This window comes from Rana temporaria, chromosome 4, assembly GCF_905171775.1.
Source record: "Rana temporaria chromosome 4, aRanTem1.1, whole genome shotgun sequence".
Taxonomy (NCBI): Eukaryota; Metazoa; Chordata; class Amphibia; order Anura; family Ranidae; genus Rana; species Rana temporaria.
The window spans coordinates 331,455,226-331,473,809 of NC_053492.1; the positions used below are offsets into that span (position 1 = coordinate 331,455,226).

General features: G+C 45.7%; 1 protein-coding gene and 1 pseudogene across 5 annotated transcripts in view; both read right to left on the minus strand.

Moving 5' to 3' along the window:
- Positions 1-18,584, minus strand: part of TBCE (tubulin folding cofactor E) — a 619,064-nt gene that overhangs the window by 229,091 nt on the left and 371,389 nt on the right. For all 5 annotated transcript variants that reach the window (XM_040350725.1, XM_040350726.1, XM_040350724.1 and 2 more), the window contains one exon: positions 1,660-1,812. In XM_040350725.1, the coding sequence (XP_040206659.1) occupies positions 1,660-1,812 (153 nt within the window). The remainder of the gene's footprint in view (positions 1-1,659; positions 1,813-18,584) is intronic.
- On the minus strand, positions 10,169-10,279 carry LOC120938403 (annotated as a pseudogene).

Consider the following 18,584-nt stretch of genomic DNA (forward strand, 5'->3'; position numbering starts at 1 on the left):
GTTCTTTTTGGTCAGCAGTGGCTTTGACCTTGGAACTCTCCCATGGATGCCAATTTTGCCAAGTCTTTTTCTTATTGTGAAAATAATGAACACTGAATCTTACCCGAGGCAAGTGAGGCCTGTAGTTCTTTAGATGTTGTTCTGGGTTCTTTTATGACCTCCTGGGCTCGTCGTTGTCATGCTCTTGGAGTAATTGTTGTAGGCCTGCCACTCCTGGGAAGGTTCTCCACTGTTCCAAGTTATCTCTGTTTGTGGATAATGGTTCTCCCCGTGGTTCACTGAAATTCCAAAGTCTTATGCTCGCATACACACAATTGTTTTTCAGCATGAAAAAAATGTTGTTTTTAAAAAATGTCATTTAAAACGATCGTGTGTGGGCTTCACATGATTTTTCGGCTTCTGAAAAACAACAATTTTTTTTTCTCGAACATGCTGCATTTTTTAACGATGTTTTAAACTATGTCGTTTTTCGGGTTGTAAAAAATGATTGTGTGTGAGCTAAGACGACGTAAAAAACACATGCATTCTCAGAAGCAAGTTATGGGACGGGAGCGCTCGTTCTGGTAAAACTACAGTTTCTTAATGGAGTAAGCACATTCATCACGCTGTAACAGACAGAAAAGCGTGAATCGTCTTTAACTAACACAAAATCAGCTAAAGCAGCCCCAAGGGTGCCCCTTTATAGTGCCATCGTACATGTTGTACGTCACCGCGCTTTGCTAGAGCATTTTTTTAAAACGACCGTGTGTGGACAACGTCGTTTTAATGATGAAATTGGAAAAAACAATGTTTTTTCTACATGCTGAAAAACAACGTTTTTTTTCATGCCGAAAAACGATTGTGTGTACGCGGCATTAGAAATGGCTTTGAAACCTTTCTTAGACCGATACATGTTTGTTTCTAATCGGTTCTTGAACTTTTTTAGATTGTGGCATAATGTGTGGCTAATTGTGATCTGTTAGTGTGCATCACTTTGTCAGAAAGCTTCTATTTATGTGATTTCTTGATTCAACAGGTCTGGCAGTAATCAGGACTGGGTGTGGCAAGTGAAATTTAACTCAGTTTTCCGAAAAAACTGTGGTCAATCACAGTTCATTCATGATTCAGCATGGGAGGGGGCAATTACTTTTTCACATAGGGCCTGGCAGGTTTGAACAGCTTTTTTCCCTCAATAGATTTAATAATAATTTAAAAGCTGCATCTTAGATTTACCAGGGTTATCTTTGTGTAATATTACAATTTGTTTGATGATCTGAATCATTTAGCTGTGAGAAATATGCAAAAATAAATAAAAAAAACCAGGAGGGGGGCAAATACTTTTTTCATACAACTGTATACAGTAAAAACTTCATGTTCTTCCATTCTGAGATTTTTTTTTCCTTCAAAGTGTGTTTATTTTTTTGCACTGATCAGAACAGATGATTAAATATTTTGCTAATTATTTACATGGCAGCATAAAAGACATATGCCTATAACATAAACGCATACTTCTACTCTGCTATCAAAATAAAGAAATAATCTTCTATGATCACCGATTTGCTTTATATTTTTTAAGTCCTCAAATGTCTTGAAATATATAAATCTCTATAAATGTGTACAACGTTTATGTGTACAACGTTTCTGTGTGCACCTGTGATCCACAAAAACAACATAACATACCTCTGTCTTGTTCAAATACTTTAGATTTGCTATTTTTGCAATTATAAGCTGTCGGACAGTTCCAGGGTTCTTCTCACTTTCCATTAAAGGGTTGTTTTGGCAATTAAGAGATTGCAAGCGCTTCAGTTTATTCAACTCATTAATAAATGACCACTGTAAAGGAAGCAAAAAACATTCATGATCTAAAATAAATAAATAACAGGAGATACAATTTAAAGTGATATTAAAGTCTTATTTTTTTTATTTAAAAAACAACAAACATTTCAAAATGAAAGACGACTATGTTAAACCCTGAAGCCAACATCACAGGTATACACTCCTAGCCAGGAGGCACTAAAGCAGGCAGGAACCCCTTGTCCCCACACACCCCTAGCCCCCCCTCTATCCCACACCATGGAAGCTTGATTCCTACCCCCCAACCAACCCCCTTTCCCACCCTCCCAGTAACCCCCCCCACATCTTTCCCCCTTCCACTCAACTACCCAAAAAAACGCCCCACCCTCCCTACACCCCATTACAAACGTTAACCCTGTTTACCCTGTGAAATTTAACATACACATCACTACCTTATATAGACATTCTTGCCAAGACACAATCACAAGCATCTTCATCTTAACCCCTTCCTTACCGAGTCATTGTAAAATGACGTTGGCAGGAACCCTACTTCCCTCCGGGTGTACGTCATATGACGTCCTGGGCTTCCCGAGCAGCTGGGGGGACGTCCTGCTGCTGTCTCAGCCAACGAGGAGGGAGAGTCCTGGGCAGCATCAATGGATCGAGATGGGGCTCAGGTAAGTATTAGGGGGAGTGAGGGAAGCTGTTGCACACAAGTTTTTTTATGTTAATGCATAGCATGACTTTAGAACCACTTTAAAGAGGAAAAATTATAAAAATCTGTTTCTTATACTCTTACTTATAGTGAAGGTTCACACTGATGCGAATTCCGAATGTAAATGTAAATCGCGGCCCGAAATCGCAAAAAGTAGTACAGGAACTACTTTTTGAAATCGCAGATGCGGCGTCGCACTGATTAGGACAGTGCCATTGCCGACAATTGCCGCCGATTTGAGATGCGATTTGACATGTCAAATCTCAAATCATTCCAAATCGTACCCAGTGTGAACCAGGGCATACTGTACTTGTATTTTAGATATTGAAGTAGAAAGTAGATGTAAATCCTAACTAAAGCACTGTATATCATAAACAATTACCATTTATCTTAAAAAAAAAATGGTTTCATGCTTTGTTGCATCACACTTCCTGAATAACTGCATGCACTGCATTTCTCACGGAGGTTTTTTTTTGATGATGACGACGACAACTGTGGACCACTCATGTGTAATGTTTATTTATTACAGGTACTTGTATATCGCTGTCAATTTCCGCATTGCTTTAAATATATATTGTACATTCACATCAGTCCCTGCCCTCAAGGAACTAACAATCTTAGGTCCCAAAATCACATTGATACATACAAGGGCCAATTTAGACAGGATTCAATTAAAGTGGATGTAAACCCAATCTCATCCTTTCTAAACTACTGCCATAGTGATGATCTATAAGGATATACTGTAACAGCACTGGTGAACGGAGTGAACCACAACTGCGGTTAGCAAGGAATTCAATGCGATTCTCTATGCGACAACTCAGTATTGGGCCCCAGGAGTCACTCCTCGCAACAGGAGTTTGGGGGATCTATACATCATCTCTGTGTCACAAAGAAAGGCGTTGAGCTACTAAGCATGGATGCATTACAACATGCGACCAGAGCTTAGCGTTTAAAAATATAGTTCAAGGTCAATATTCCAATACACCACTATATGCAAGTGATTATCAGTAAGGGACCCCAGGCGTCTTTTCTAACAACAGGAGTTTGGGGGTTCTCTACATCATATCACTTAACTTAAGCATGTAGGGATGTATTTGGCCACTAAGGGAGATGCTATGAAATAGCATCAACCTCTAGCATAGAAAAGTTAGAGCGAACATGTTCAAACAAACAATTAGGACAAGGCCTACAAGGGATTTGTACTTATGTCAAGGTTGTAGTAAATAGGAGTTGTAGTGACAACTCGTACTTGCATATGACAGGCACTATAGTTGAGTAATAGTATTTGCGTATGAGAGGCAATATAACTCAGGTAATTATAGTTGCATACTTGAGGTAAATATTGTAGATGGAACAGTAGCTGCATATAAGAGGCAGTATAGCTCAGGTGAATATAGTTGCATACATGAGCTAAATATTGTAGATATAGTAATGGTTACAATTGAGAGGCAATATAGCTCAGGAATATATAGTTGCATACATGAGGTAAATATTGCTGTAATAATTTGAAGGTAGCTGTCCCTTTAAAGGTACTCCTTTGCAAACAAGCTTTAACACAATAGTATCTCCCAAATAGTATGTCAATATCCACACGGTATATTTAGTAATACAATTGTAATAGATGAAACACTAGCAGTAGATCTTCTTATAGGACTACAAGTGAAGCAATGGCTACTTATCCGTTTGTAGACTTCTTACGCAGGAGATTTTGGCTGCGATTCAGATACATTGGAGTATCTTTAGTGCGGCGTAGCGCATCTGATATGCGCTACGCCGCCGTAAGATAGTGAGGGGGAGATCAGTATTCACAAAGCTCTTGCCGACAACGTGCCGCCGGCGTAAGCCCGCGTAATTCAAAGTAGGTGGAAGGTGATGTATTTAAATGAATCGTGACCCCATGTTAATGAAGCGCCGAACGAACAGTGCATGCGCGCACATGCTCAGTATCACGTCGAATTTACTCCCTAACATACGCTGGCCTCAATGCCTGTGATGTAAACGTAACCTACGCCCAGCCCCATTCACGTACGACTTACGTAAACAATGTAAAATTTGACGGCTGTTCCGACGTCCATACTTTGCATTGGCTGCGCCTCATATTGCAGGGGTAACGTTACGCCGGACGTAAGCCTTACGTAAACGGCGTAGCTAAATCCGACGGGCGTAAGTACGTTTCTGAATCAGCGTATCTAGCTCATTTGCATATTCTTTTTTTTTTTTTTTTCACTCAAATTTAAGTTTATTTTCAATAAAATAAATACATACATTTGTATTAAATTAGCAAGAAATAAGTCAATAGCACGCAGAAATATAATAATTTAAATAAATTTCAATTCATAATAATCATTCCTGTCTTATTAACTGCCACTTATATCTATCCATCCTATATGCTCTACACCATGTGGTGAAAGTAAGGCAGTTCACATAAGCTAAATTAAAAGACTATTTCAAAGTAATACTTTAAACTTGAAAGAGAAACAGAATATTTTCATATATCAAGGAATTCCTAGGTCTAGCGTTATCACACAATAAGTTATATAAGGGATAAAACTAATTGAGTGTACCAGATTAAATTACTTAGAATAATTAAAGGATAAGATATCCGGAGTGCATCAACCTCTCTGACACCCCTAACGGGAACTTTCTGTGTCCAAGAGGTTGAGCAAAACCTCCAATCCTCCCTCCCTCCCTCCAATAACTATTACTGGAACTCTCCAATAACCGAAAACAAATTTTCGGAATCCCCATCAAATCTAATTATTTCAAAGGTTTGGTAGAATCCTTCAATTACTTAAACAAACTTATCTTTTCAAAATAAAACAAACTGAGGACCAAAAATCTTAAGGATTCTATCCCCAGAGATAAAATAATGAGATAAAACCTAAGAAGAATCAGAAGAAAAAAAGAAAGAGTGACAAAAGACAAGAGAGGAAGTGAAAAAAGAAAGCCAGAAGAAAATCAGGAGAGATAGAAAATTAGCCTGCCTGCCATCTACCAGCATCGTCCAAAAGACTCATTTGCATATTCTACACGTAAATCTACGGAAGCGCCCCTACCGGCCAGCGTAAATATGCAATTAAGATACGACGGCGTAAGAGACTTACGTCAGTCGTATCTTGGACAAATTCTGGCGTATCTGATTCTTTAAATCAGGCGCATAGATACGACGCCCCACATTCGGACTTACGACGGCGTATCTGGAGATATGCCATCGTAAGTCCTTTCTGAATCTGGCCCATAGTGTCCATGATGCAAGATGTTCAGGGCATGAGGGTATTTCCCAGCAATGCTGTTTAAGTAGTGGGTGCATTAGCAGCAAAGTAGTAGTCTTTTCCTGGAGCAGTGTTGCGGCATAGGGAGCAAAGGCAGCTGCATGTGTAGCGTGGCTGAGCTACAGCTGACAGGCTACGGCTGACAATAATAGAACAGGGATTCAGAGTGAAGTCCATGCCTTTATAGGCATGTCAGCAGCTGTAGTGCATCGCACTAGATTTGAAAGGAGTGCCGTTCTAGGCGCACTTCCGCGTTCCACGGTGGAACGCACAGGGCATCGCGCGGATGACGTCATTGCGCGGTTGCTGTGTGGAGCGCCTGTTACATATACATGCCTCCTGCATGTATCCTTACCTGTCAAATGTCTCCCCTCTGTCTGTTATAAGAACTGAAAAACTGCAGATTCTGTGGGTGTATCTGTTGTCTGGAGCTCTGTGGGTAGAGTCGTGATATCAGAAGTCTCCCTGCCCTCCTCTACACTCCCCTTATCAACATGCAATTTTTCCTATGTATTACTTACACTAAATTCTGCTATGACCACTAACATCCAGTCAAAATCCAGAGAAGTAACCACATGACCTCAGAAAAGGAGTGGGTGTGGGAATTAAAAAATAATGCCTGCTTTCAGGCTAGTGCATGAGATATGTAAATAACCTGTCACTCACAGCAAGGGGGTAGAACAGACTACGGTTTTTCTCTGTAAGTCTGTTTTATTTCACTGAACAATAAAAGAGGATTACTCAGAGCTGGATTAACTCTGTGTGGCAAGACTGGGCACAGATGATAGGAAATCCTATACTGTTCATTGTGACATAAAAAAAAAAATAGGATTTTTTGTACTCACCGTAAAATCCTTTTCTCTGAAGTCCATGGACGGACACAGCTCCTTAAATCTTGACAAGTGGGTTATGTTCCCTGTTTACAGGAGAGGACGAGGCAGAAACATGTTAAATAGTTAAATACATGTTACATTAACAGAGTTGAACAGCCCCGCCCAGGGGGCGGTCCCTCCAGACATAACCCTCCTCACCGCAGCTTGCAGCCTCAGTTCATAACAAGCAGTACAAACCTAAAAAGGAGGGGTGGGAGCTGTGTCCTTCCATGGACTTCAGAGAAAAGGATTTTATGATGAGTACAAAAAATCCTATTTTCTCTTATCGTCCATGGACGGACACAGCTCCTTAAATCTTGACAAGTGGGACGTCCCCAAGCAGTGTCAAAAAAACGAGGGGTGGGAAATATATCAGTAAAACCATATTTAATTTCACCCCAAAACAAGCAGAGCTCCTCAACGGAGGAGGTGCAACTTCAAACAGCCGCCTGCAAAAACTGGCGGGCGAAAGAAGCATCAGAAGATGCACTCACAGTAACCACATAAATTCTGGAAAAAAACGTGAATGGACGACCAAGTCGCCTCCTCGTGTATCTGTGAAACCGACGCATGATGTCGGAAAAAAACCCCCAGGAAACACCAATTTCCCTGGTCGAAAGTGCCGTGACCGGAAAGGGAGCCCACCCCTTAAGAGCATAGGCCTGTGTAACAGCCTACCTGATCCACCGAGACCGTCAGGCCCTTTTGTGGACCAGACACCGACACAAAAGAGAGTCAGAACTCGGAAACTGAGTCGTAGCAGGCTGGTAAACCCGCAAAGCATGTACCACGCCTAAAGTATGAAAGACAACCTCCATAGGATGCGCCGGCCGAGGACAGAAGGATGGAAGAACAATGTCCTTATTCCTGCGAAAGGCCGAAACCACCTTCGGAAGAAGGGAAGGTCGCGGGTGAACCACCACCAAATCCTTATGGAGGATCAAGCATTGCGGCCTGCATGACAAGACCGCTGCCTCAAAAACCCCTCTAACAGAGGTAAAGGACACTAAAGGGACCACCTTCTGAGATAGTGTCAAGAGAGAATCTCTCTGATGTTACTAAAAGGAAGGTTCCAAAAGAACCGAGAGCACCAGAGTCAAAACTCATGGGAGAGATGAGCCAAAAGGGGAAAGTATATGACAACCCCCCTGCACAAACAAGGGGCCCACAAGGAAAGGGCCGCAAAAAGAGGCCACTGAAAGAACACAGCCAAGGCTGAAATCTGCCCCCAAACGCTGCTTTAAGCAACTCTTAGATCCACTCCAAGCTGTAAAAACAGCAGGACCCTGGACACCGAGTACATCCGTGGACGCCAATTCATCTCTTCGCGCCAAGAGATGTAAGCCTGCCAGGCGCGACGGTAGATCCCCCGGAAGAAGACTACCGTGCCCTCAGCATTGTGGAGATGACCGAATCTGACAGACCCCGGTCTCTTAAAGTCCAGTTTCCAATAGTCATATTGAGCAAGTCAGTGACTGTACAACAGGATGAACCATGGGACCTTGGAACAGAGGTGCCTCCCACCCTGGCAACTGCCAGGGCAGATGAGCCAAGGACGCCGAGGCCAAACTGGAGCGATTAGAGGCATCGGGATCTCCTAAACCTCCACTCAGTGGAGCAGCCGAGGAAACACTACAAAGGCAGGGTGGCAAAAAATTGCCGATACAGACCCCGCAGGGCCATTAGCGTGACTGGCGCGTCTGTACCAGACCACTAGACCTGGCCACTAGCTTGACACCCCTGCGGTGGGGGTGAGCGGCCAGGAGCCCTGTGAGGCTCACCTGCAAGGGAGCCCCGCACGAAGACCAGAAATCCTGGTCCAGCATCTGGCGAGTCCAGTAGCCCACCTGTTGGTATACCTGAAGGTAGACCGAAGTCACTGCCTGGCATTGTCTGGCCAAAACCAGATCGGACGACCTTGCAACCTCCTCAACCACGAGGAGCGACATAGCCTGATCACCTAAAATAGGACAAGGACCAGTAGACAGGGTCCACAACACCTGGTGGATCCAGGCGGACCCCCACCCAGGCACTAGCCAGGGCTGCGACTCAGACCGGACGGGACCCCCCCAAGCCCACAACCCTTGAGACTGGCACCAGTTGTAAATACCGACCACTGGAAGGAAGCCGGAATCTGATGATTTCAGAAACAAGCGATCTTTAACACCTGGATAATACTTCCCCCGGAAAACCAGAGTGTGGAGCTGGGCATACGGTACTGCCTTGAAAGAGGCTACCCACAGGCCCCGGACCAGCAGGAAGACCGATTGCGTGATGTCAATACCTTCACTGCAGACTGAAGAGTCTGCAATTTCTCCAGGAAAAGAAGGACCTTCGCCGCTGAGGAGTCCGGATCAACCCTAGATACACCAATGCTGAGTCGCAACCTAGGATGCTCAGAATTTGAATCCTGGGTTGCACACATGGTAGGCGGACTTGCCGCCACTGAGCTACACCTTCCGGTGTTTAACGCCCACCCGAGTCTTCGGAGGGTCCAAATGGGAATAACACATCCACTAGGTCTGAGACAGAAGTTACTCTCAGAAGAAGGTCGTCCAAGTAGCCAACGAGGCAAAACCTTGATGTCCCAACAGAGTTAGGATAAGTGCGAGGTCCTGGCTGGAAACCCATGGTGCTGATGCCAGATCGACAGGGAGGGCCACAACAGAGACCCTCTCTCACCATAAAGCACAGAAAGAACACTGTGACATGCGCAAAACGGGACATGCATGCATGCATCCCTGATGTCAGAGGATGCCAGGACGTTCCCCGGATGGAGCACAGGTACCAAACAAATGGTTCCATGCGGAACTACCCGATGTTCACAAAGGTATTCAGGGCCTGATGCCCCTAGAAAACACCCCCAACCTCTCGTCCTGCAGGGTAAGAAAAAGTTACCCCGCAGTTTAACAACACTGCCTAAGACAGACCGATGGGCAGGGAGAGGAAGACACGAGGAAAGTTCTGTGGATAGGAGAAAACCCTATCTAGTACTCCGAAGAGACCACCTCGCAGACCCACCGGTCGGAGAGCAGAAAGGTTTTACCGAATTGTGAACCTGCCAGCTGCCCCCTCACCTAGAGACAGGGAGGGAAGGCTACATACATTGGCTGGCTACTGGGTACCGGCGTGGTCGCATACATACCCAGGGACAGATTAGACCCCCAGCTGGGCCCTTGACGGGCTGGGAGGGTTGCCCCTAATTAATACACACACATAGCGTGTATGAATATTATGTAGGTGCATGCACACACCCTTGGAGTAAACCAGAGTGCCTGTAGGAAATGCACGCAGATACAGGGAGCGACAATGCAAGCTCCAGGCAGATTGGTGTCAGTGTCCGATTCAAACGAATGGCTCACTTGCTGCCAAGTAATGAAATTAACCACTACACCGCTGTGTGCGTAAAACCATTCTGAAACAGACCTATATGAGGCCCTGGACCAGCTGGTCCGCTAGCCTAATCACTTCGGGAGAGAGTCGCGCTCCTCCCCTGTCCAGTGCAAAATGCCACAATGTGATTATCAGTGATTGGTATCAGAATTACACCACCCTGAGATGTCATTCAAGGCAGTGGGAGAGATAGTGCAATCAACACTCATCGTCCTCCATTCATCATTTCTGTTTCTCCATAAGGAGGAACAGGTCCGTGAGTAAATGAGATCCCAGAGTAATGGCCCAATAGGCCGCTAGTCAGTCCACAGCATGAAAACATGGAAAGGGTCAATACTTCGGATCTGCCATCAGTCAGATCCATATAAGCGGGGGTCCCGTGCAAAAGGGAGAGCATCACCTATACATGCCCGGAGGGTCCACCACCGGAGAGGAAGCCCACCTCTGAAAAGGGCTCCCCTCAAAGGAGCACTGAACTGCCCGGCGGTGAGGGACTACAAAAGCCCTTAGCGGCTTTTCTTATTTCCGCATCTAAGAAATTATCAAAGAAGGGCACAGAAGGAAAAAACCTACGCATAGCGGTCTGAATTGTGAATCAAAAAAGACCGAGCCCTTGTTAGTGCACTAACCAGCCGAAGAGAGTACCGTACAGCTGTGAGAAGCGCACCCATAATGCCTTAACCTGCACTGACCCAGATATCTGGTCCACGGCTCCATTACAGAGTGTCCAGGACCAATAATGAACCCTGTGTGGGAATCATGTTGGGGAAGGACCCAGATATTGCTTTGTAGCTTAAGACACATATGCAAACATGCAGGTGCATGCAGCACCTGTCCATGCAGACAAACTGCAGCTACCACTGACTCCATTTAAGTAGAAAAACCTCCCAGCCACCACTCCTGCTGCGCTGCCCCGGGGGGGGGTGAGAGGAAGGAGAGGGGTCCAGGACTCACCACACCGGAGGGGACTGCCCAGCGCCGCCGCCCGTGTCCCGCACAACTGCTGTGTGTGTGGGGAGAAAATCGTGAGGAAGCTGTGAGGTGCTGTGTGAAGATAACGGCGCTGCGCGCCGTAGGAATCAACGCTAGAGGCCGAGGACTCAGGCAAGATGGCCGCCGAGCGCAGCACATGGAGCCTGGCGTGCCACAGGAAAATGGCCGACCGCCAAAATATGCTGCATCAGGGCGGGCTACAACAAAATGGCCGCCAAAGGGATTTTCAATAGAAACTGAAAATCAACAAAAAATGGTGCCAGCGCCGTCAGAACAGCGGCAAAACACCGAATTTCAAAAGGGAACACCTAGAAAGGCTTCCCAGCACTCCAAAACGTCCAGAAAAGCGGACTCTCACAGTAAAATACTGTTGTAAATACTGCGTTGTACCCTGCTGTGCCAGCCATTTGGTTGGGCGACTTCAATAACGTGTTAGACACGTCTCTAGACAGAATGACCGGATCTCTGCACTCTTTGACATCCGCCCACCAGATGAGATTTGCACGCCTGCTCGGCGACTTTAACCTGACAGATACGTGGAGATACAGGCACCCTGTGAAGCGGGCATATTCCTGTTTCTCACCACTCTATGTCACGCATAAATCTTATACTAGTCTCCAAGTCTCTCCTCCCCAGACTGAAGAACGTGGGCTTCTCCCCGAGATCACTCTCTGATCACTGCCCCTACTGGGCTGAGCTCTCCTTGCCACACGCCCGCCCACCAACAACGTGGCGGCTGAACCCTTTTTGGTTAACTTTGTTGCCAGGGGATGATGATATTGGGGCCGATTGGGAACAATTCTTTGTGAATAATGAGAATTCGGCGCAGCCACAGATAGTGTGAGAAGCATTTAAACTTCATGCCCGCATGACTCTTACTGCCCGTATCAACAGACTGAAGCAGACCTCTACTGTAGCACTTGACGCAGCGACAGAGACCTTATTGACCGCTGAGAGGGAGTTCCTTGACAATCCCACAGCTGAGAGGGCGGGCAACCTTAAACTATGCTTGAGGACCTTGGATCAGTTGATCTACGAAAAGTTCAAGCAAAAGCTTGTTTTCCTCAGACAGAGATCGTTCGAGCATGTTGAGAGAGCGGGGAAATTGCTTGCCTACATGGTCCAAAGCAAGGAGAGACCCCCGGTGGTGATATCTCTCCGTTCCCCGGATGACGTCCTCGTGACTGAACCGGTTCAGGTCACGACGATGTTGCGAGATTTCTTCTCTCTGTATCTCGGATGACCCCTCTCTTATGGAAACCTTTTTAGCTGGGCTACAGATCCCTCAGCTGTCGGTTGAACAAATGCAGGAGTTAGAGGAGCCTCTGACATGGGAGGAGATATCCATAGCTATAGCCGCTTTTCCTACCTCTAAAGCCCCAGGTTCGGATGGTCTCCCTGTGGAGTTTAACTCTGCATACTCAGACCAGCTGGTTCCCAGACTGCTAACGCTATACAACTCTATATTTGAACATTCTGACCTCCCGGCCACTATAAGGGAGGCTACCATAGTGCTTATTCCCAAACCCGGTAAGGAGCCACACTTCCCGGAGTCTTATCGCTCCATCTCCCTGCTTCAGGTGGATGTCAAGATACTTGCAAAGGTGCTTGCCATCCGCCTGAATAAGACTGTTTATTAATCTCCAGACTGCTCATGATAATCCGGGATCTAGGATGATAGTTGCCTTGGACACTGCCAAGGCATTTGACTCCGTTGAGTGGCGTTACCTATGGACATGCCTGGGTTTATTTGGACTGGGACCCAGATTTATAAAGTGGGTCCAACTCCTATATTAGAGCCCAGTGGCTAGGGTCCTGGCCAATGGCTGGCCCTCAGACCAATTTTCGCTGTCTAGGGGTACTAGGCAGGGGTGTCCCCTGTCGCCACTGCTATATGCACTGGCGGCGGAACCCTTAGCCATAGCGATTCGAGCACATACTGGGATTGTGGGACTGCACAGGGCGGGGGTGGTAGAAAAAAAATCAGCACTTATGCGGATGATACCCTCTTACATATAGACGATTCGGACAACTCCCTACCCCAGGCCCTAGCCTTAATAGAGCAATTTGGTGCCTTCTCTGGCCCCAGGATAAACTGGAACAAATCCCAGATACTTCCTTTAGACAGTTTCCCAACACCTGGAGAAAGGGCACTACTTCCCCTGCAGAGGGTTGACTGTATTAAATACCTTGGAATTCATACCACCAGAGATTCAACTGACTATATAAGACTCAATGTAACGTCACTATTTGACATGCTTAAGCGCAAGACACAGGTGTGGGCGCGTTTGCCCCTGGGTGTCATTGGGCCGCATAAGTCTCATCAAAATGATTTTGCTGCCAAAAATCCTATACGTGCTCTGGCATTCCCCTCTGTATCTGGTGCTCAGGCTTTTCAAATCCATAGAAGCTCTTTTAAAACCATTTGTATGGGGCAATAATAGGCATAAACTCCCGTGGCACAAGCTTAAAAACCCCACTGATCTTGCAGGAATGGCCCTCCCTGACTTTAACCTGTATTACCTCGTGGCCCAACTCTCTCAAATCTTCCACATAGACAAGACTGACAGGGACAGGTTTTTGGGTTTCTTTTGTCCAAAATGGTCTCGTCCAACGTTGGACTCCATGGTGGCGATAGCTGGAGGGACGGAGAGAGTGGGTGGACAGGCTGACCGTAAGACTCTCTTGTACCAGTATAGGAAAGTGTAGACTTTGGCGTCAGATAAATTATGCATCCCGCCCCTACACAATTTTACCCCCTATGGCATAATATGGCCCTTCCCGAATTTAATGTGCTCCCGGATAGCGGGCTGTGGAGTTCAAGGGGCATTTTCTATTTGTCTTACATTATCTCTAACAGAAAGCTGAAGCCCTATGACCACTTGAAGTCAGTTTTCGCTTCCAGACCACATGTACTTTAGATACATACAGCTCCATCACGCTTTCCATGCACAGTTCCCCCTAGATGATCCCTCTATAGGAAATAATCCCTTGATGGAAGCAGTAAAATACCCAGACCCTAAGAAACTAAATTTCAAACTTTTACACTATGTTGTCGCTTCCTACGGCGACTGTAGAGGCGTATGCTCTGAAATCTAGGGAGACGTAGGCCCCATTGCGGACGATGAGTGGAGCGACGCCTTAGACTCGTGCAAACTGGTTTCTCCCAAATTTTCTGACCAACTGACCCAGATATTTATCACACACAGAGCGTATCTCACGCAATTAAGGATCTCAAGGTACAAAAGTGACTCCTCAGATGCCTGCCTAATGTGTGGTCCGGAGACGGGCACTTTCTTCCACCTCCTGTGGAACTGCCCCAAGATACAGGCCTTCTGGTCCCAAGATGTAAGGTTCCTACACGACACAATGGGATCCTCCATAACCCTAGAACCTAAACCGTGTCTTCTGGGAATTCTCCCTGACCCCGACATTAATACATTTTCAAAAATACTTCTACACAAAAACACTCTTCTCTGCACGCAAGGTGATTGCTAGAGTGTGGATGAGGCCTAACCCTTCGAATGTTTCGCACAGTCTTGCCGTATAAAAAATTCATATACTCTCATAGAGGGTGTCCATCTAAATACGAAAAAGTGTGGGATAGGTGGCTCAAGGCTGCCGACACCTGTGTATAGTCGAAGAACCATGGCCCAATCCATTTGTTTCATATCCTGGTTGACGGGAGATGTATGTGACGAGTGGAGATGGGACCCCGAGCAAAACGTGATGTTAATACCCTGTAGTAACCGACTGTTATTGGTACCGATCAAGTAGTCTCAAATTTATGTTTATAGTGTTAAGGAATGATGTCATATTTTGCTGTTAAGAGATACTGCAAGCTATATTTGATGGTTGTCACGATATCCTATGTGTACTGTCTATTTTTTGCCTAATAAACAGACTTTGATATAATAAAAAAATTAAACCTCAGAAAGACCCCACTTCCTGTGCTTCCTATAGGCCCATTGCGCTGCTAAACAATGACTTTAAAATTTTGACTAAACTCCTTGCTATTAGATTGTACCCCATGCTACCCTCGGTGGTTGACTCTGATCAAACAGGTTTCATGCCCCGTAGAGCCACAGATGTCAACCTTTGTAGACTCTTCACAAACATCCATGCCCAGCACATTAATGAGGGATCCCGCACTGTTGCCTCCTTAGGCATCGAGAAGGCATTTTATACCATTGAGTGGCCCTTCTTATGGGAGACATTGCGTAGAACGGGCTTCCCTTTGCTCTTCATTAAATGGCTTCAGGTAATTTACAAAAGTCCCACCTCCTCTGTGCGCCTGGTGGGTCAATTGTCTGGCCCCTTCAGGCTATCCAGGGGCACGAGACAGGGTTGCCCTCTCTCCCCGGCACTATTCACCCTTACAGTGGAACCGGTGGCTGAGGCGCTGCGCACGTCCTCGCATATCAGGGGTCTGTGTATAGGGCTGCTAGAGGAGAGGGTATAAGAGAGTTATAGGTATGAGGCTATTGGTATATATCATGTGTAACGTATCAGTGTTTCAGTCCTTTACTGCATATATATAGAGTTATTACGGTCAAAGAGGGCCGAAAAATGCTCTTATAGCGGATTAACTGTTCTCTCTCTTTTCAGCGGCACATTTAACCAATTATCATCTGGTTTGATTTAACTAATGACTCTACCATAACTTATACACCTTTAGAGGCAAATACTTGATGGCATTTGTTTTAGGAGACGATATAGATCTGGAGATCAGACAGGTTTTTCAACCTGACTCAACGATTAACATGAGCCAGGAGGAGGAAATTAAAACAAAATTTTAAGAACACAAAAAACTATTTACCAAACACCTAAATAGGAAATGGGATGTCTCTTTCCTTGAGACATATATAGAGCAAAAAATAGTCCCTAGGGGACTGAGAGATAAAGCAGTCCCTGCTGAACATCTACATAATGAAAGGTTTTTGGAAAAATGGAAAACACTATGCATTGAGCACGGAATTTCAGTTATGAAACTAATTGTAGAAGAAGAAAAACTGCAACTGGATGAACTAACCACCCTAATCACTGCTAGCTCACAAGACCTAGACCCTTTTAACCACTTCCAGACCGAAGGTGTTTTTCAGATTCGGCATTTACAAGACTAAAACAGTTTTTTTTGCTAGAAAATTACTTAAAACCCTAAAAATTATATATATTTTTTTCTAACACCCTAGAGAATAAAATGGCGGTCATCGCAATACTTTTTGTCACACCATATTTGTGCAGCGGTCTTACAAGCGCATTTTTTTTGAAAAAAATTCACTTTTTTGAATTAAAAAATAAGACAACAATAAATTTGGCCCAATTTTTTTATATATTGTGAAAGATAATGTTACGCCGAGTAAAATGATACCCAACATGTCACGCTTTAAAATTGTGCCCGCTCGTGGCATGGCGTCAAACTTTTACCCTTAAAAATCTCGATAGGCGACGTTTAAAAAATTCTATAGGTTGCATTTTTTTAACTAAAGAGTAGCTCTAGGGCTATAATTATTGCTCTCGCTCTAACGATCGCGGCGATACCTCACTTGTGTGGTTTGAATACCGTTTTCATATGCGGGCGCTACTCGCGTATGCGTTCGCTTCTGCGCGCAAGCTCATCGGGACGGGGCGCTTTAAAAAAAATTTTTTTTGTTTTCTTATTTATTTTTATTGATTTTATTATTTTTTACACTGAAATAAAAAAAAATGATCACTTTTATTCCTATTACAAGGAATGTAAACATCCCTTGTAATAGAAAAAAGCATGACAGGTCCTCTTAAAGAGGAGTTCCACCCAAATTCGGAACATCCTCTTAACCCACTCCTCTCCCCCTTACATGCCACATTTGGCATGTAATTTTTTTGGGGGGGAGTGGGGGCTTCAGGAGGAGTGGGACTTCCTGTCCCACTTCCTCCTTCCGGGTAGACGATTAAGCCTAATCGCCTAGGCGATTAAGCTTAATCACCTACAGGAAGGGGCTGCTGTAGGCGATCGCCCAGGACACGTCACAGGTCCTCGGCGATCGCCTGTCCAATCAGACGGCGCCGCGCCGCTCGCGCATGCGCAGTGGGTGCCCGGCCGTGAAGCCGAAAGCTGTCACGGCCGGGTGCCCACACTGAGCATGAAGACGCCGGCCGGCGAGGGGGGGCGTGGAGCAGAGCCCCGTCCGGCGCGTCGCTGGAGCCGTGGAGCACTTTTTGTAGCTGCTGACTTTTAATAAACTTACAAAATGGGTGGAAAACCCCTTTAAATATCAGATCTGGGGTCAAAAAGACCTCCGATCTCATATTTAGACTCAAATGCAAGAAAAAAAATTGTCTCTTTAAGAGGCTGGGCAGGACTGACGTTTTGACGTCACTACCTCCCAGCAAAGCTATGAGGACGGGTGGGGGCCATCTTGCCCTCACTCAAGTCCTCACACACCAGGCGGCAGCATCCAATCTCCTCCGCCGCTACCGACGGCTCCGGTAAGCGGCGGAGAGCGCGGAAGAGCGGCGGGGGGGGGGGCCTCTCCCGCCACCGATAACAGCGATCTCGCGGCGAATCCGCCGCGGAGACCGCCGTTCTCGTTTACACGGCCGCCCACTGTAAAGATGGATACCTCGGTTGTGGCAGCAGCTGCTGCCGTTACCGAGATATCCAGCTTTAAAAACAGGACGTACATATACAGTGGGCGGTCAGTAAGTGGTTAAAGAGACAGACGAGTTCATTAAACAAAATGAATTAATTAAGAAAAAAGGTAAAAATCCAACACAATTTAAAAGTGACTAAACAATCAAAATTCCACCGAGATCTCAAGGACTGGGAAAAGGGGGAAATCTTTGACTTAAAGCGGTTGTAAACCCAAAATTTCATCTTTGCATATCATTTTGTAGTTTTTTTTAAACAGTGAATTGCCATGAGTCATTTTTTCTGTACCTGCCTCCTGTCCCCGTTATCGATATTTACAAAGGTAAAAAGGGAGCACATCACAAGGAAGTAGGGTGAGTCCCTCCTGTAAAAAAAATTATGGTGAACGCACACCTGGTTTGACGTTGTTCAAGCAATCATGTCAAAACAATTGCTACATAGCTTAAAGGTGCGAAACAATAATACAGTCCTTTCTTCATTCCCACTGCTAATAAAACACACTACAGTAGGTGTTTGTGATATTGTGTTTTTAGCACGACAGCATCGCGCTGATTCTCGGCGACATGGTGCCGAGATCTCACACTCACTGGAATAGTGACAGCACATCCCAGCAAGCGCGTCATAGAAGCGACGGGAGATCCGACTTGGATTCCCGCCAATTCTACACGTGTGCGGCGTTTGTTATGAATCCTGAGGGGGAAGTCCCCGCTGAATTTTAAATAAAAATCCGGCATGGGTTCCCCCCTCAGGAGCATACCGGGCCCTTAGGTCTGTTATGGGTTGTAAGGAGAGCCCCCCTACGCCGAAAAAAAAGGGCGTAGGGGGTCCCCCTACAATCCATACCAGACCCGTATCCAAAGCACGGTACCCGGCCAGCCAGGAAGGGAGTGGGGACGAGCGAGCGCCCCCCCCCTCCTGAGCCGTACCAGGCTGCA